General features: G+C 40.7%; 1 protein-coding gene across 2 annotated transcripts in view; it reads left to right on the top strand.

The window, feature by feature from the left end:
* The window catches only part of CLTRN (collectrin, amino acid transport regulator), a 30750-nt gene extending 29082 nt beyond the window's left edge, over positions 1-1668 (top strand). For both annotated transcript variants that reach the window (XM_057495817.1, XM_057495818.1), the window contains one exon: positions 834-1668. In XM_057495817.1, the coding sequence (XP_057351800.1) occupies positions 834-990 (157 nt within the window). In that variant the 3' untranslated portion in view covers positions 991-1668. The remainder of the gene's footprint in view (positions 1-833) is intronic.
* Positions 1669-18465: the final 16797 nt, after the last annotated feature.

Genomic DNA, 18465 nt, shown 5'->3' with positions numbered 1-18465 from the left:
CTCAGTGTCTTGGTCTTTCACAAGGCAGGCAGAACCTTTGAATTCAAGGTTTCAGATTTCCTCACCCCAAGAAAATATTAAGGGTTTGGTTACCACTTGGGTAGCAGGATCTACAAAAGGGCCTGAGAATGAGAAACACAAAAATGTATCCTGTCATATAGAGTTTTTGGAATGACCTGAAATTACAGCTGTGAGTTGTAATTAGTAAAATGTTTTCTGAGTCCCAAAAACCTGACTTATAAATGAACACAACTACTTTGTAATGAGTAGAGTCAAGGGGTGATATATGCAATTTAGAATGGTCACTTCCTTTCTGCAAAGTGGTGAGACTTTGCTTCTTGATATCTTATTTCAACCTGATTCTCAAATTTTTAAGAAATTGGCAGACTACTAGATGTCAAACCCTATGAGAGAAATTTCTTACCATTATAAAGTTCTAGAGCTAAACTTTTTAATTTGCCAATTTACCATATATTTTCTTTATATTCCTTCATACAGTTTGTGTGTGAATGTATGTGTGTGTAGACAAACATTCATATCTATACACGTGTATATTCATTCAAATACATATTTATATGTATTTATTTTAGTATTCCAAATAAGATGACTTGTTCTGATAAATATGTATATATCATCCATGCAGATTTCTTATCTCGAGAGCATCTTTTCACCTCATCAGCTCTTTATGATCTTTGACATGTATTTGAAAACACACATCATCATCAATTATTTCACCATTCTAAGATTCCTCTCCCCTTTTCTGCTCTCCGTGTTTGTACTCAAGATCGTGCTTTTTCCACTAGATCCCAATCATTCTTTCTGTGTGCATTCAGGAAGAACAAAGGACCAACTGAAGTGCATGACACTGAAGATAAGTGTGAAAACACGATCACAATTGAAAATGGCATGCCCTGCGATTCCCTGGACATGAAGGGAGGCCACAGGAATGATGCCTTCATGACAGAGGATGAGCGGCTCACCCCTCTCTGAAGGGCTGCTGTTCCGCTTCCCCAAGACACTCAACACTTGTTCTTTGCAACTGCTGAGCATCACACGTTATCGAGGGCAGATTATACTTTTAGTTTCATCATCCTTCTTTCTTAAGAAATTTTCAATGGGTATGACAATGAAAGGCAATCCTTTACACCCGTGAAGACCCTTGGAACCATAAGCCACTCAAAATAGTCTAAAATATTTCTCTGAGAACACAGTGCATAAATGTAGTCATGTGGTGTTTATAGTTATTGATTTTAAAATGCATTAGTATTTCAGCATTTCCAGAGATAAGGCCAGGCTACGATATAATATATATATATATCGATATATGTTTCAAAGTTGGAAGACCTAAGGAAAAACATTTTTCTAGTAGAAAATACCTATAATATGGTGTATAAATTACTGAAAATGAATCCTTTTGGATATCATTTATAGCACTCTGTACATGACTAAGTAAGCAAGAATGAAAAGTAATCATTGTAAACAGGATGGATGAAAATGAGCATGTTGATGCACAAGGTGGAATTTGATCCTGTTATTACCAACAGTTATTATATCTTATCCATCCGTCTCTTCTAGGGCAGCTCTGTTTGTTGACTATTTCTGCAATCTGTAAAAGTACAGCCTCTGCTAACCTAATAAAGTGCTAATCATCTCTTTTTGATTATGTGACTGATGGTGGTCTGAGATTTATTTTCACACTGTGGAACATAGTAAACCTAATTTTTCCTGGTTATGTTTATTCTGCTCTATAGCCCTAGAAATGAATGATTTTTTTTTCTGGGTGTATCCTTGCTTCAGGATACCTTGTCGTGTTTAGACTGTATTTTACTTCCAGGTAGACCATGTGTCATTCTAAATTCTAACATTAATTATTATACATTTATTAATAAAAAGAAAGTTTGCTGCCCCATCTCCCAGGGCTGTCACTCAGCGTTGATGTTGTAGCAACAGTCTCTAACTCATTTCCCTGCCTCCAGCCCTCTCCCTGGACACAGACTCTAAGATGGGTAGTGGCATGCAGAAGGCTTATTGGGGGGGGCTCTCAGGAGATACACCTCTAAGCAGTGAGGAAGGCAACTGAGCTAGACAGACACTCAGGTGTCTGCCATCATCTGATGTTCCTGTCTTTGTGTAATCCCCTCTCCACTGAGAGAGGGCGGGACCTGTGACTTCTTCTAATGAACAGAATACGCAAAGGGGAGAAATGTCACGCCTGTTATTACTTTATAGTGTGTCTGAGTCTCTCTTGCCAGCAGACTTCTAGAGATGCTCCGTGCTGGCTTGATTACATAAGTGGCCATGCTGGGAAAGCCCACAGGAAAGAAACCATGAACAGCCTCTAGGAATCGCTGGTGGGTTCTCATCACTGAAGACGGCCTCCAACCAACGGTGAGCAAGAAACTGCGCTCCTCGGTCCTACAACCACAAGGAAATGAATTCTGTTGACAATTGGAGTGAGCTTGGAATCAGATTTTTGCCCAGTCAAGTCTCCAGATGAGAATGCAGTCTGGCCAACACTTTGATTGCAGCCTGAGCAGAGGACCCAGTGAAGCTGTGCCCAGACTCCTGGCCCATGGACATTGTGAGATAGGATAGGTATGTGTGTGTTTTAAGCCATGAAGAGTGTGATAATATGCAGCAACAAGAAACTAAGAGGATAGACGAAGGGAGAAGTCAGCAGCAACTGGATGACCAGAGGGCCCCGCTGATCCTACAGGGAGCTTAGGAGCTGGGCCTGTCCCTGACTGAGGTAAAGTAGCTGGGCCTTTGCACCCCCACGTTAGTCGGTCATGACCACGGGTGCTCTCTGCAGCAGGCTTTGCTCTCAGGAAAGGCAGTGCCCTGTGGCTGGGGGCAATGCCCACTGAAGGGCTCGGCTGTGAGCCTTCAGAAGCCGGTATTCCCAGCAGCTGGGGTTGGGTACATGGGCCCTGAAGAGGGAGCCCGGTGGACCCCCAGAATGTGCACCGCATCCTCTCTAGCCCATTGGCTGCAACACAGCCTGAATAAACATCCAAAATGCAAACCTGATCCAGTTGGATCCTAACAGAAGCTTCTAAATGGTTTCCTATTCTTTTTAGGATGAAGGCAGACTCCTTAACACAGGTCCACTGTAGTATGATCCTCACTTCCTCTCTCAGCCGTTCTCCCCTTTCTCTCCCTTTTTGCCAGTCATGATAGATCTCTCACTTCCAGGCCTTTGAACACGCTGTGCCTTCTGCCTGGCACACTGCTCCCAACCTCTCAGCCACTCTTCTAGCTTGTCCTTAGGGTTTCTCTCCCTTAAACACCTTGCCCTCCTGGAGGTCCTTGCTGGACCTCCCAGCTATGTGCTCCTAGACTGCCCAGATACTGCTGTCATTTGCCAGTGCACTATCATTGCATCTCAGTGTGTTTCTGTGGAGGCAGGAGACCACAAAGGCAAGGCACCCTAGGGCCCACGGAAGTCCTCAGACAGCCTTGTCTCCATACATATTTTCTGAACCCACTTCACTTGCGTCCCACCTCTAACCAGATAGAATCAACTGCAGCTTTGTAACGTCACCATTCCTGTGCATCTTTTAGCATTGATGATGATTATACTATTTCATTTGTTTACACATCTGTGTCTTCACACTACATACAATATTCTTAGAGGCAGTGTTCAGGTCCCTTAGAATAGTGCCTTGTCTTCCTCTTTCCTTCCCTTCTTTTCTCCCTTTCTTCTTTCTTTCCTTTACTACACTGATGAGCAGACTTGAACACAATCCCTGACTTCATAGAGCTGAAAGTTTACATAATAACTGCTCAATAAATGTGGACTACAATCAAGCAAATGACACGATAGCTGTCGCAAATGCCTAGTCTTATCCCTTTTGAGAGCAACGCCTGCATCTCTCCCTGTACACGAAGGAGTTTGAAATTGTGAGGATGATATTTTTTTGCTTGGACACCATTTTGACTTTGAACCAGATGCTTTATTCATAGTACTAGGACTTCGTTATTTTCAGGAGAGGAATGACATTTGCCTTCTCAGTTGGCAACGTATGGTTTAGTGAAGAACCACTTCCTATCTTACATTCTCCTGAGTTGTATCCTCTGGAATAGCTTTGCACGTAGGCATGGTGAAGCCTTGTCTGAGTGTGAGCAAGCATGATCCAAGGCACACATGCGTAAGAGGGTGGACATTGTTCTTGGAAGACAGAGAAAAGCCAGGGTATTACCGTGGCTTATGGTCCACCCAAATGGTTTACATAGGACCTGAGCAGATAGAAAGCATATACAAGACATTAAAATCTCCTGGGTGAGCTACTAGGAAAAGATGTCTGAGAAGTCTCAGTACTGGGGTAAAGCAGGCTGAGAAACACTGTTGCTAGGTTGGCTTATTTGGAAGGCAGGGGGTGAACCAATTTGATCACCAGATCATTTTCTTCACTGTCTGTTTATTCAGGTGCGGAGGGCATTTATTCCACTTGTAAAAATCTGCTTCACTGAATATCCTTGTTGGGGAGGTTGTCTACGCTAGCAGAGATGTGCCATAAACTTGACATTCACTATAACAGCAAAATGGTGCTTATGTCTCCTGCCTACTGCCTTTGACAAACACTCTGGGTACTTAGAGAACAGTCAATCATCAACCATGCCTTCCACTTTTAATTTGATGATCCCATAATGTGCTGCAAGGGAACACGTTGTGAGGTGATATGTACTGGAAATAAAATGGTGTACAGCCAGTGGAAATATAGACGTCATTCCCGTCTCCTAGTCCTTAGCAAAACTACAATGAAACTGGAAAGACAGAAGCATTTGAAAACCCAGTCACGACAGAAGAAATGATCGGGGATGGTGATATCTGGACTTGTTTCACAGAGGAAATGTAAATGCAGGGAGCCTTTGGGTTGTTTGTTGTAGTTTCAACTTCCACGCTTCCCACAAGAACTAACAGATACAAAACATCGCTATATAAAAGAATGCAGTGAGTTCTTGCATTTAGAATGATCCATGATCAGATTCCAGATGTGAATGTTACCAAGTGAAAGGTGCACATTTACCATTCCTGCGTAAGGAATAAATAGGAGAGAACACAAATTAAGAACCAAAAAGAGTAAAAAAATCCCTCAGAGGTCAAATCCCCAGTTATTTTAAATTCACGGAGCGCCTTAACATAATATTTCATTTCATAAAAAATGTTCTCCTTCATAGAAATCACATGCCTAGTTACCTCAATTACATAAGCAAATGCACAGCAGTTTTTCCCCCTTCTTCCCGACTACCCTTCCTAGATCTGTCCTTCCTTTCTTCCCATCTGCTTCAAGAACTGATTGAATGTCCACTCTGTGCAATCTATCATGCTAGGTTCAGGAAATAGAAACAGAGAAAGAATGTCCTAGAAAGGGCGTATTCATTATTTTTATGACAAGATTCAGATGGTCACTAAGAATATCATTCCCTTCTAGGGGATTTTGGTTTGAATGAATGAATGGAAAATTTCTGGTTATTTATTGAGTCATTTTGCTCTTTATTTTCACAATATTGTTTGAAAAAGCATTTTATATCAGTTATGGGTACAAGGTCAGACCTGATTCATAAAGTAGAGCATTAGACTCCTCTTTATGAGGACACATTAGGGTACCGGGGATACAATAGTTGGTGGTACTGGGCAGTCACAGACAGTTTGGCCAGTAAAGAAATGACAGCTGTGCGCCTAGGTGTAATTTTTCCATAGTTACTCCTTGCTGTCGCTTGTAGTTTTTGAAAATTAGTGATTATATGACAATAATATGGGTGTGGAGTGTTGGATGAAGGGAGACACTTTGAATCAGACTGAGAAAGAGTGATCCTAGTTTTTTCCAAGCATCTGATTTCTTTTTGACCCAACCTGAGAGTAAGTTCCCAGAACAACAGGGCTAGGTCATAGCCAAGACCATGGGAAATTGGGGAGCAAGAGCCCCCCAGCATGGTGAAGAACAAAGGTGAGCACTGGCCACCATGGGCAGGCAAACCTAGAAGGTGCTGTGGTCACGTGCCTTGCTACAGTGAACCAGTGGCCCTCATGTGCCAAATTTAGCAAAAGTTCAGTTAAGACTCAGGTCTTAATTGCTCCTGGACTCCATCTGTTATCCTAACCATTAGTTCATAGCTCACTGTAGTTAGTGAGCTTCGAAGTATTGTGGCCACATTCAGTTTGTACCAAGGTTGCATTTGAAAACTGATGAAGTTGGACCAGATGAAACTGATGCTATGCATTCATTTTTGGCCTACAGTAATGGCCAGTTTTTCCAATGGTTCAAGCTGTTAGTTTGCTAGTGAATTCTTCGGAGTTCAGGAAAGATGTTCCCCATCGAAATACATCATACATGTTAAGACAGCCTTCAGGCCAGTTCACAGGAGTTCATTAACCCATAATGTAGCTGAAATATTGTATATTCATGATGTAAAATATTAGAAGACAAACTGTTATAATGCCAGCAATTTAATGAAAACGAACAAAAACAAACACAATTGAATAAGAACCAGCTTTAACTGTATTTTGTTGTCAGTACTTGAGGAAAGCAGGTTTTAATGGAAGAATAAAGAAGTACATAGAATTAGTAAAAAGAATTTCTAGACACTCCTGAAGAGCTTTAAAGGTCACTGATCTTAGCTAACTAGGATGTGTACAAATGAGGTCTGTATTCACTGTCATGGCTTCACCACCCTCTCCTCATTTTCCAGCTTTGCATCTGGCTTCCATTCCCCTGACTCTGAGGAAGCTGCTCCCTGGGCAGTCGCTAGTGAATTTCTGGTTGTCAAGGTCACAGCTTCTTGGTTCTTCCCCTCCTAAATCTCTGGACTCATTTTCCTGTGTGGGGCACCCTGCTCCGCTCTTGACACACTGTCCCTTCTTGACTTTCCTGTGATATGGCCCTATCCTTTTACACCTCTTCCTCTCTCCGACCACTCCTAAAGAAGCCAGAGAAGAAGTTGAAAGAGAAAGAAATAAGCAGGTGAAAGACTGAGTGATTTGTGTAAAGTGTAGTTGAGCTCTCTTAGTAGTGATGGAAGAAGAGAATTGCATCTTGAAGTGCATCATGGAGGTGGTGGAGAAAATACTTGGGGTTAATGGTTCTGTCTGCTGATGACCAGTAGGTTTGCTGCTATCCAGAGAAGCCCTGGGAAGAAAGAGAAAAGATGTTCAAGTAGTCATTGTATATTCAATGATCAGTTGCTCCACACCGTGGCAGAGAGCACCAGGACTGGAGCAGTGCACATCCACAGTCCCTCGTCTACAACTCTCAAATTTGAAAACCTCTCAATGCCACGTGATGGCAATTCCTGACCTGAACAGACATGATGCTCTTTGTGATCTTTATGTATTTTACTTAATGCTCTTTATTTATTGTCCTTCATGTTATTGAATGCAGAAACATTCAAGTGTTTGGTGGTAGGATGCTGCCCCAGATCCTGCTGGGAGTACATTAATATATGCTCTATGTACAGTATTACCTGTACTGCCTGACTTCTAACGCTAACACTACCGCTTACTAAGCCAGTGGCCCCAGATGTGCAGGGATTCATACAAGTGGGGAGGAGTGATCCAGTGAAGTAACTTTTCTCCATCTAATGTAAACAGACTAACTTTAAAAAGGAACCAACACTTGCCTTATCTGCCCAAAGGGTTATTGTGAGTATAAAATGAAAGAAATAATAAAAAGTAGCACAATTATTACAGAAAATGTGCTCTGTAAATGAATAAAGTTTTATTTATTTCAATCGATATTGGGACTGCTCAACTTGAGGCCATAAAGAGGAATAGAAGGGTTTATTTAAGGGAAATATTTTATTATATGAATATATATTCATACCTACAATGAATGCATTTCAGACATAGATTACCTATCCATCTGGAAACACACAACCCCATGTAGGTCTGGCAGGGAGATAGTGGGTAGGAATATAGATAAAATGTCTATTTGAATTTGTAGCACAAATACATTTTTGAAAAACCTACAAAACTGCTAGTATAAATGCAAAGAAAAAACTACCAAGTACAGATTGCTTCTGGCTCCAACAAGATCCTCATTTTCCCCAAGAGGATGTAATCCTGGAGAAACAGACACAGACAGAGACAGAGAGAACCTGCGGTAACTCAGCTAATAATCCCAGTAGTGACTTCATCTCAACTAGGTAATGATGATCATGTTTTAAAATGATTACTCCTGTTTGGATTCTATGACTACCGTTGAACCAGTTGGCATTTATTGAATCATTTGGCCTCCCAATCATTTCAGTTAAAAAGTTCTATCTGACTGGATGGACAGGCTGTTTTGTTGAATTAACTAGTCCATATGGCAGAACTTTGTACATTTGGCCAAATTCTAATGATACTTACAGTCTCTTGCATTGAGGACTGGTGCCTGTGACTTGTCTGCCAGGTATGTGGGGATGAATCACCCATCCTATTTCTTCATGCTTAGGGCTCTTACAAGCAAAGACTCAAAGGTCCCCTGGGGAGGGTCACAAGCCAGCAGTGGAACAAGTCATTCATACAACAAGCCTTTAGGCTTTTATTTAGCACAATTTCAGGTAAGCTAACGTGCTCTTGGAAGGCCTAAAGAAACTTTAAACCAATGAATGTGAGAACTAAAATCTGCTTGCTCAAATGTGACAGAGGTTTGCCAATGTTAATATCTTCATCATCATTCCAAGGGTGATTGAGGCTCACATTAAATTTCCATCACATGTTATAGCATCTACTTGCTAGATTATCATCTGCTTAGCTGTAAAGGGAACACCAAGATTCATTTTGTGATTGCACAGAGCCTCAGGTTACAGTTTCAAATGCACAGCTTTGACAGAGAACATTCCAATAGGTCAGCAAATAAAATGCCAGTTACAAAACTTTCCCAAAGATCATACTGGAGTCTTTTCAGGGAATTAAGGGTGTTGTGGGGGCTGGAAATCTATACTTGGCAGTTTTTCTCAGAGTTCTGTAGTTCTTTTTGTCCTTTGTGTTGAGAATCCCAACAGGTGCCTTACCTGCCTGTGGATTCCCTTTCACCACCTCCCTGCCAGATCTGCTTCTTTCCCAATAGATTGGTCGCCCTACTTCTGAGATTCTGTCATTGTGGATATAAGTATTTATCCATATAGTAAAATATTTTCCCTAAGGAAATCTTTTTTTCTTTTCATTATGTACCCAAGCTGAGTAGTTCCAGTATCACTTTTTATAAAGAATAGAAGTTATTCACAGGGTTCCTTTTATTAACTAATTTTTACTGTTTTTCATTATTTATTTCATTCAATATAAGTACTACTAATCCTATTGAACAAAAAAAGTAGAGGCTAAGTGAATTTAAATATCTTGCCCCAAATTCATACAGCATTTAAAAATGTTAATACATTATGTTAAAGGATTCATAGCAACTGATTCTTTTAGTTTTCATGTTTTAATTATTATTGTTTTAGTTTTAGCTTACTTAAAAAGTACTTTGTCATCAACTCCCCTTCCTGGATAACCTGAGCATGTCATCCAGGTCATGTCAGGTGAACTCAATGGGGGACGAGAGCGGGGACTGAGGTGCCTGAAACCCCATGACTGAGCCATGTGCAGGCTGGTGGCCAGGATTATTCCTGGTCCAAACCAAATACAGTACCATGAGCAGTGACACTGGGAGAAATCAGACTCTTAAGCAGATTGATGTATTTGTCACACAACAAAATTTTTTAAATGAGGATATTTTTTCTTCAGAATTTCTGTAGCACTTCGGATAATCATTTATTGGCCATTCCTGGATTTCGGCCCTTTGCTATTTGTGCTTTGCTTGGGGGCAATGCAGGCACGGGGTAGAGGCTCTGGGAAAACCAGAAGCAGGACTGCAGCTTGCCCCGTCCTATAGGGAGTCAGACTTAAACGGAGCAAGGACACCCTAACACATCCTGTTAACAGGAAGTCAGGTCATATCAAACCTCCCCACGTCCACCCACCTCTTTCAGGGCAACCCAAAGCCTCAAAGTGGTGACAGGGCCCTGCCCAGTCTGTCCTCAGCCTCTGACACCCACCTCTATTTTGTAGTATAGGAATTGTCATACATAGAAAAAGTTGGAAGAATAGTATAAATGAATGCCCACATGTCTGCCACCTAGATCTAATCACTCAAAACTGAAATTATGAAAAGCCAGGAGAGATGGGGTCCTGCGAGGGTTGGAAATGAAAGCCAGGAGGACCCACCAGCAGATTGGGCTGAGATGTCATTGGGGTGTGCTAGGCTGCCTATTATACCGAGGCCTTTACACTGGGAGTGGGGGTAGGGGTGCTTAGAGGAGTGGGGAAGGGGCCACAGTGGGGCTGTGTTTGGGACTCACTCCCAGAGCCACCTTCCATTTTGTCTGTTTCCCAGCTTTATGAAGATATAATTGACATGGAACACTGTGGAAGTTTGAGGTGTGCATCGTGTTGATTTGATATACTTTTCTACCTGCAAAATGATCACTGCCATAGTGTCAGCAAACACCTCCAGCATGCCGCTTCTTTATCATCTCTTTTTTGGGGTGAGAACACTTAAGATTTACACTCTTAGCAACTTTCAAGTATATAAGGCAGTGTTATTAACTATAATCACTATGTTTTACATTAAATCTGCAGAACTTATTTGTCTTATAACTGGAAGTTTGTACCCTTTGACCAGCATCTCTCCATTTTCTCTACCCCACCAGCCCCTGGTACCCACCATTCTACTCTTGGTTTTGAGTGTGCAGCTTTTCTAGAGACCACATGTAAGTGAGATCATATGGTGTAGGTCTTTCTCCGGTTGACTTATTTAATTAGCAAAATGCTTTCAGGGTTGATCCATGTTGTCACAAATGGCAGGATTTACTTCTTTCTCATGGCCAGTAAGATCCCATTATACATATACTGTGTCTTTTTTACCCAGCTTCATTGAGATATACTTGACATATAACATTGTGTAAGTTCAAAATATATAACATAATGATTTGGTATATGTGCATATTGCAAACCCATACCAGGATAAGGTTAGTTAACACATCCATCACCTCACATAGTTACAGTGTTTCTGTTTGTGGTAAGAACTTACAAAGTCTACTCTCTTAGCAACTTTCAAATAAACAATCCTGCTTTACCTATAGTCACCATGCTGTACGTTACATTTCCGGAACTTACACCACATCTTCTTTATCCATTCATCCATTGACAGACATTTAGTTTATTTCCATTTCTTGGCTGTTGTAAATAATGGTGCAGTGAACACCAGAGAGCAGACATCTCTTCAGGATCTTGTTTTCATCTCCTTTGGGTATATACCCAAATGTGAGATTGATGAATCATCTGGTAGTTGTATTTTTTAATTTTTTGAGGAACCTCCATACTCATTTCCATAGTGGTTCTACCAATTTACATTCCCACCAGTAGTGAACAAGGGTTCCCTTTTCTCCTCACCCACACCAATACTTGTTATCTCTTGCCTTTTTGATGCCAGCCATTCTAACGAGTGTGAAACGATACTTCACTGTGGCTTTGATTTGCATTTCCTTGATGATTAGTGCTGTCGCGCATCTTGTCACATACCTGTTGGCCATTTGTATGTCTTCCTTGGAAAAATGCCTTTTAAAAGATATTGGTATGTCGTCTTTCTATTTTAATTGGTTTCAAAGTATTTTTTCATTTCCCTGTGGATTTTTTCTTTGACACATTGGTTGTTCAGGAGTGCATTGTTTAATTTTCACATATTTGTGGATTTTCCAGCTTTCCTATTATTATTGATTTCTAATTTCATACCTTTGTGATTATAAGAGATACTTGGTATTATTTCAGTCTTCTAAAATTTGCTAAGACTTATTTTGTGGCCTATCATATGATCTATCTTGGAGAATGTTCCATGTGTACTTGAAAAGAATGTGTATTCTATTTCTGTTGGATGAAATATTCTGTATACATCTACTAGGTTCACTTAACCTAAAGCATGGTTCAAATTCCATGTTTCCTTGTTGATTTTCTGTCTGGATTATATATCCATTGTTGAAAGTGAGGTACTGAAATGCCCTGCTGTTGTTATATTGATGTCTGTTTCTCCCTTCAGGTCTGTATTTCCTTAATACATTTAGGTGCTCCAATGTTTGGTGCATCTGTATTTACAGCTGTCATATCTTCTTGATGATTTGACCCTTTTATCATTAGATAATGACTTTCTTTGTCTCTTGTTTGGCTTAAAGTCTATTTTGTCTGATCTCTTTTGGTGTCTGTACTTGCATGGATTATCAATTTTCATCCCTTCACCTTGAACCTGTATGTGTCCTTAAAGCTGGAGTGAGTCTCTTAAAGGCTGCATGCAGGTGGATCATGTTTTTTAGCCACTCTGTGTCTTTTGATTGGAGAATTCAACCTATTTACATTTAGACTAATTGTTGTTAGATAGGGACTGACTAATGCCATCTTGTTCATTGCTCTCTGGCTGTTTTGCAGTTACATTGTTCCATTCTTCTCTTGCTGCCTTCCTTTATGAATTGATGGTTTTCCATAGTGGTATGCTTTGATTCCCTTTTCTTTATCTTTTGTGAATATAATGTAGGTTTTTGCTTTGTGGTTACCACAGGGCTTATATATATAGCTATAACAGTCTATTTTACACTGATAACAATTTAACTTTGATCACATACAAAAACTCTATCCTTTTACTCTCCCTCATTTGTGTTTTTGATGTCAGAATTTACATCTTCTTATATTGTATATCCATTACCAAATTATTGTAGTTATAGTTATTTTTAATATTCTTGTCCTTTACCTTTATACTAGAGTTAAGTGGTTAGCATCCTATAATATTATAATATGAGAGTATTTGAATCTGACTATATACATACCTTTACCAGTATATGTTTTCATGCTAAGTTGCATCCTTACATTTCAGCTTAAAGAACTCCTTTCAGCATTCTCCTATAAGGCAGGTCTAGTGGTGATGGACTCCCTCAACTTCTATTTGTTAGCGGAACTCTTTACCCAGCCTTCATCTCTGAAGGACAATTTGGCTAGGTAAAGTATTCTTTGCTGGCAGTTTTTTTTCTTTCAGCACTTTGAATATATCATCCCATTATCTCTGGCTTGCAAGGTTTCTGCTGAAAAAATACATTTACAGCCTTATGAGGGCTCCTTGTATGAGAGAATTTTTTTACTCTTGCTGTCTTAAAAATACTCTTTGTCTTTGATTTTAGACCATTACATTATAGTGTGTCTTAGAGAAGATCATATTGGGGTGACCTATTAGCTTCATGAACTTGGATGTCCATATCTCTCCTCAGGTTTGGGAAGTTGTTAGCCATTATTTCTTTAAATAAGCTTTCTGCCTTTTTCTGCCTCTCTTCTCCTGGGACTCCAGTGGTACATACATTGTTTCTCTTAATGGTGTCCTAGAAGTCCCATAGGCCTCCTTGATTCCTTTTCATTCTCTTTTCTTTTTCCCAGAGCAGCATTAGACTGGAGCTCTGGCCACCCATGTCCTCCCCCCAGTTAAGACCACATTCAAACCCTCTGCAGCCTATGAAACCCTCCAGAGATGAAGATTACACAATACCCTTCAATAGTCTGTATCAGTGTTTACAACTGTCAAGTGATTCTCCCTTAGGACTAAACATGAGCTTTTCACTGTATCTTTTCAGCCCATTTCTTCCTGTTCTTTTCTTGGGAGAGACAGAGCTGTCTGGATAATATCTCCTACATATTGACGTCAACAAACTTGAAGGCAGAAATGCCACATCAGTTTCACCTATTTTAAGAATTATAATTACTTTCTTCTTCAACAATCTTACTAGTTCTTTTGAACATTCACCACATCCCATAGAAAGAGACAGAAGTTGAAATGGGAAACACACTGACAGGTTAAATCCCAGTTCTCTTCCTGGGTGGCATAGAGCTAGTTGCTAACTTTACTGAGTGTTTGAAAGTGACAACTTCCACGAAGGTGGTTGTGAACACTCTGCAGGGTGATATGCATCAGTGCCCTGCATACAGTAACTACTTTAAGTATTAATTCTCTCCCCTGTGATGTTCAAGCCAGGGCTAATTATTTAGACTGATATTTTAAGTTGTATTTTTTCCTGCTTTCTCCTAATTGTGATTGAGACCAGAGTATATCCATGCATGTACATGTCTAAACAGGATTAGCTACTTTGCACTTGAATGCCTTGGCAACTTTGCTCCTGGGAGTAGGTCATTCATTCTTCTGCTTGACTCTGATTGAGATGCGGGGAGGTGGAATCATCACACGTTAGTTCTTGAGCGTACTACATTCATGGCACTATTGAGATCAGGGCCCCTTAACCTCAGCACTTGGCATTTGGGGCCAAATAATTCTTTCTCATGGGGACTGTCCTGTGCATTGTACAGTGTTTAGCAGCAGCCCTGACCTCCACCCACTAGAGGCAGTAGCATCCTCCCCTAAGTTGTGACAACCAAAAATGTCTCCAGATGTTCCCCGGGACGCAAAATCACCGTAGCTGAGAACCGGTGCTCTCTAGCGCTGACACAGACTTGCTTTGAAGAGAACAAAATTGCTCTCTTCCTGAGGTTGTAGGAGGTTGCCACCTGAGGTTGTCATCTGTGAATTTGTACTATCGAATTACTCTCCATTCCTGAATATTCTCATCCTAGTGAGAATAACATAGCTTTTTGCCAAGACAGAGTAGAGTGCCAATGGTCTCTCCTCAGTGAAAATCATGAAGATAAATGTGGTTTAAGTGCAAGGAGAGTCTGTTTGTAACTAATGTAAGTTTCATGTCATCCTGGGACCACTTTTCAAGCTGTCCGGCAGCCACACTGTTTATGTTCCCTCAGGCCTTTACTGTCCCTCCCTTCCAGTCCTGTGATAAGAATTCTTTCGAAAAGCCCTTTCTGACCACAAAGAATCTGGGCCTGAAGCCAGACTGCTGAGTTTCAAATCCCAGTTCCACTGCTTTCCAGCTTTGTGATCTTGATTCTGTGCCTCAGTTTCTACATCCAGAAAATGAGGACGGTGCGATTGCTCCCCTCAGAGACTTGTTGTGAGGATGGAATGAGGGGACACACATAAAGCAGTTAGACTCTGCCTGGCACATAATAGACACCCAGCAAAGCTTAGATATTATTATTGTTACTACGAGTAGTAGTTTTAGTTTCTATGATTCAGAGTCTCATCTCCTTCACAAAGCTTACCTGACTCCTCGGGCCCACTCTGACTTCCTATTTCTCTGAAGTCCTGAAAAGTTTTATAATTTTACAAGTCAGAGTTTATTCATATCATCTTTTATCTGTGTCATCTGAGTAAAATTTCCTAACAACACAGGATGTATGAACCAGAGATTATGTGTTCTACATGATTTGCATGCCCTCATTCACCTCATTTATCGGGTAAGTAGTTAACACTGGGCAGGGTGGGGGGTGGGGGTGGGGAGACTATATCCCCCGGGGAAAAACTGGGTAGTAGTTTGGGGAAATATCACTCCTCTCCTATCAAGCCTGTGTCCTCCCTGTTCCCACTCTTACCAGGTTATATCATATATGGTCAGTGGGTAAAGGCATCAGCATGCTATTGATACTAAGATGGAAACTCCCTCCAGACCAAGGCATAATTCAGGAAGCTTTTGAAGTTCTGTTTTCTGTGCCTGAAATTCAAAAAAACCCAAACTCATAGTTGGAGTGAAATCTCTGCAAAAAGTGTCCCCCCAAACAGCCCCTTCTACGGTGGGTAGAACAAGCACTCCCTATACTACCTATACGAAAGACATCCCTCCTACTTCCTTAAGGCAAAGCCAAGTTTAGTTGGATGTCTACCATGCTCCAACATGAATCAGATGTAAACCTTGCTTAGTCAAAGCCAACTATCCTAGTCCCTTGGGGATGGAGGCAGTAACTAGCCTTGGTCAGGCTCCACTGATGGCCCAGACCAGACACATCCCTTAGAAGATGAGGAGAGAAGGGTACAGTGATGGCCCTGCTGGACCTCCAGAGGACAGCTAGTGTTGGACATTTCTAGTTGGATCAGAAAACATGGCTCTTATGCTATGGGATGCATAGCAGGTATGCATGAAGTAGGGATGAAGGTTTATTCTAAAATATTTAGAGCCAATTAGGAAGTATTAATCAAAGTGTAAAAGTCTTGAGTCACCCTCAGACTCTGGCTGAGAGACAGGATCTGGCTCCAAAAGGAGTCTTCTATGTTTTGAATGCCCGTCATTGTTTCAGCCTTGACCTGGACTGGGTCTGAGACACTTGACTTTGACTATTTCTCATGTAAGCTGTGTTCTCTGAATTTGCACCTTACTTCAGCTCAACCATCCTGAGGTGTGTCTACTTTGCTGTGAACCAGTGAAGAAATAAGATGTTCTAGCCAAGTTCATCCAACTTCTTTGATCACTTCCCTGTTCAGTCTGCAGATGCTCCTCTACTGGGGATTATTTCAAATGCCTTTTTCTTTATTTATCCATCCCATTTTCCCTGAAGTGTGGACTAAATAATACTTTCCAGCACACTGAGATCGTGAAGAAGTAAGGTATTTTCCTCTTGGTCTTAATGAAAAGACATATTTGACTAACCATCTCTAGATGATAATGCTCAAACGTACATCTTTCTCCTTGACCTCTCTAACAAAGCGCAGGTTTGTATATCTAACTGCCTTCTTAACAGCCTCACATGGATTTCTAATTGATACCACAAACTCGACTGAACTCCTAGAATCCCTCCAAGCTGTTTTACCTGCAACCTTCCCCACCTCAACTGATGTCAGCCATCCAGATATCCTTCCAGTTGTTCAATCCCCAAACCATGGAGCAATCCCTGACTCTCACTTTCTCTCCCACTTACATCCAGTTCACCAGCAAATCCTGTTAGCTTTACTTTCCAATTGTATTCTAAATGCAGCCATCTTCTCACAAACTCTACAGCTACCAACAAGCCACCATCATCTGTCACCTGGTTATTGCCACAGCCTCCTCACAGATCTCTGCCTGTGGTCTTGCCCCTGTGCAGTCTGTTCTCCAGAGAGCAGGCAGTGATTCTTTTCAAATGTGAGGTCATGCCATGCCAGTGTCAAACTCTACCATGGATTCACTGAGGATAATGGCTCAGGTTTTGCTTCTAAGACCCTGTATATATATATATATATAATATATATATATATATATATATATATATATATATATATATATATACTAGTGACTGCATTGTTAGTTACCCTCTATTTTGGACAGTCAGTGTGTGGAAATAAGTAAGTGGCCAGCACTGTACTATATCATAAATTCAGACCAGGAATAATCACTACAACCTCTCCAGAATCCACAGTTTGTCCTCACAAATTTGAACTCTGTCTTTTGAAAAAATGTATCAGTTTGGTTAAAGAAGATTATCTTTGCTCTATCTGTAGGAAGAAAGGACTGCTATTCAACTAGAAATGTAAACAGGAAAAGCTTTAGCTTTCCTTTGGGCTAAAAAGTCAACTGGTTATTTATTTTCTGAAAGTACTCATAAATTCACTTTGATAAATGTGTGGTCAAAACCAATTGTACTAAACACAAATAATTCTTGGCCATGTGAAGTTTTAAATTTCTCTTTTTATTCATGATATCTATCCTCCCTTATTTCTGTCAGAAGCATTGCTCTATTGGTTTAAGACAAGAAATTGCATGAAACATCCTTTTTTTCCTCTGAAGTTTACCAAAGTTATCCTCTCAACTTGGAGAACTAGAGAACATTTTCACTGTAGCCATTTGGCAAGCTCTCCGTTTATGACTCAGTTGGAAGTATATAAAAAATTGAGCAGTAACAGAGATAAGGATCTCAAAGTCTATGCACTTTACTCAAGCTGAGGGAAGACCCACCCTCAGGCCTGAGGCTATGAAGAGAGAGCTTTCTGATTGAACTCTGTGGTTATCTGGTTTCCTGGTGGGTTTTAGCAGACAGCACATCAGAAACAGGGAGGGGATTTGTGGTGGGCAGAGCTACTAGAGGTACATTCTTCAGGAACTGACATGAATTCAGAACCTGCAGAGACAGTAGAGTTACTAGCAATAAAGCTGTTTGGAGCCATTTAACGTAAAGCCCTGAAGACATTGTCACCTTGTAGCCTAGTCGGTAAGCAATATATAGATGATGACACTGAGGCATCTGACCAAGGAAGACATTTAAAATAATGTTCAGACAACATTCTGATTAGGATGGAATATATTTGAGAAAAATTCCTATCTTAAATGGTTTACAAATGCAAAACTGGAGTAATCAAAGCAGCACATTTCAGCGGTGCTTATGTGGGCCTGCTTATTCTTGGAATTTGACAGTTTTCCTAAGCAGCTACTACAGGCAGTTCTCTCCTTTCCCTCACTTGTCAAAGTTCCCAAATTATTTCCCAGCCCCTCTCATTTTCAGGGGCTTTTATTACTCGGTTCTCAGCATTCTTCTCTGTGTGCTCAGGTATTAATTCGTTTACTACTTACACCGTCTCTATGTAATGGGTATAATAGTACCATTAG

Source organism: Manis pentadactyla, chromosome X (assembly GCF_030020395.1).
Source record: "Manis pentadactyla isolate mManPen7 chromosome X, mManPen7.hap1, whole genome shotgun sequence".
NCBI classification, from domain to species: Eukaryota; Metazoa; Chordata; class Mammalia; order Pholidota; family Manidae; genus Manis; species Manis pentadactyla.
The sequence above is the reverse complement of the archived record's forward strand: the minus strand, read 5'-3'. Positions and strand labels throughout refer to the sequence as shown.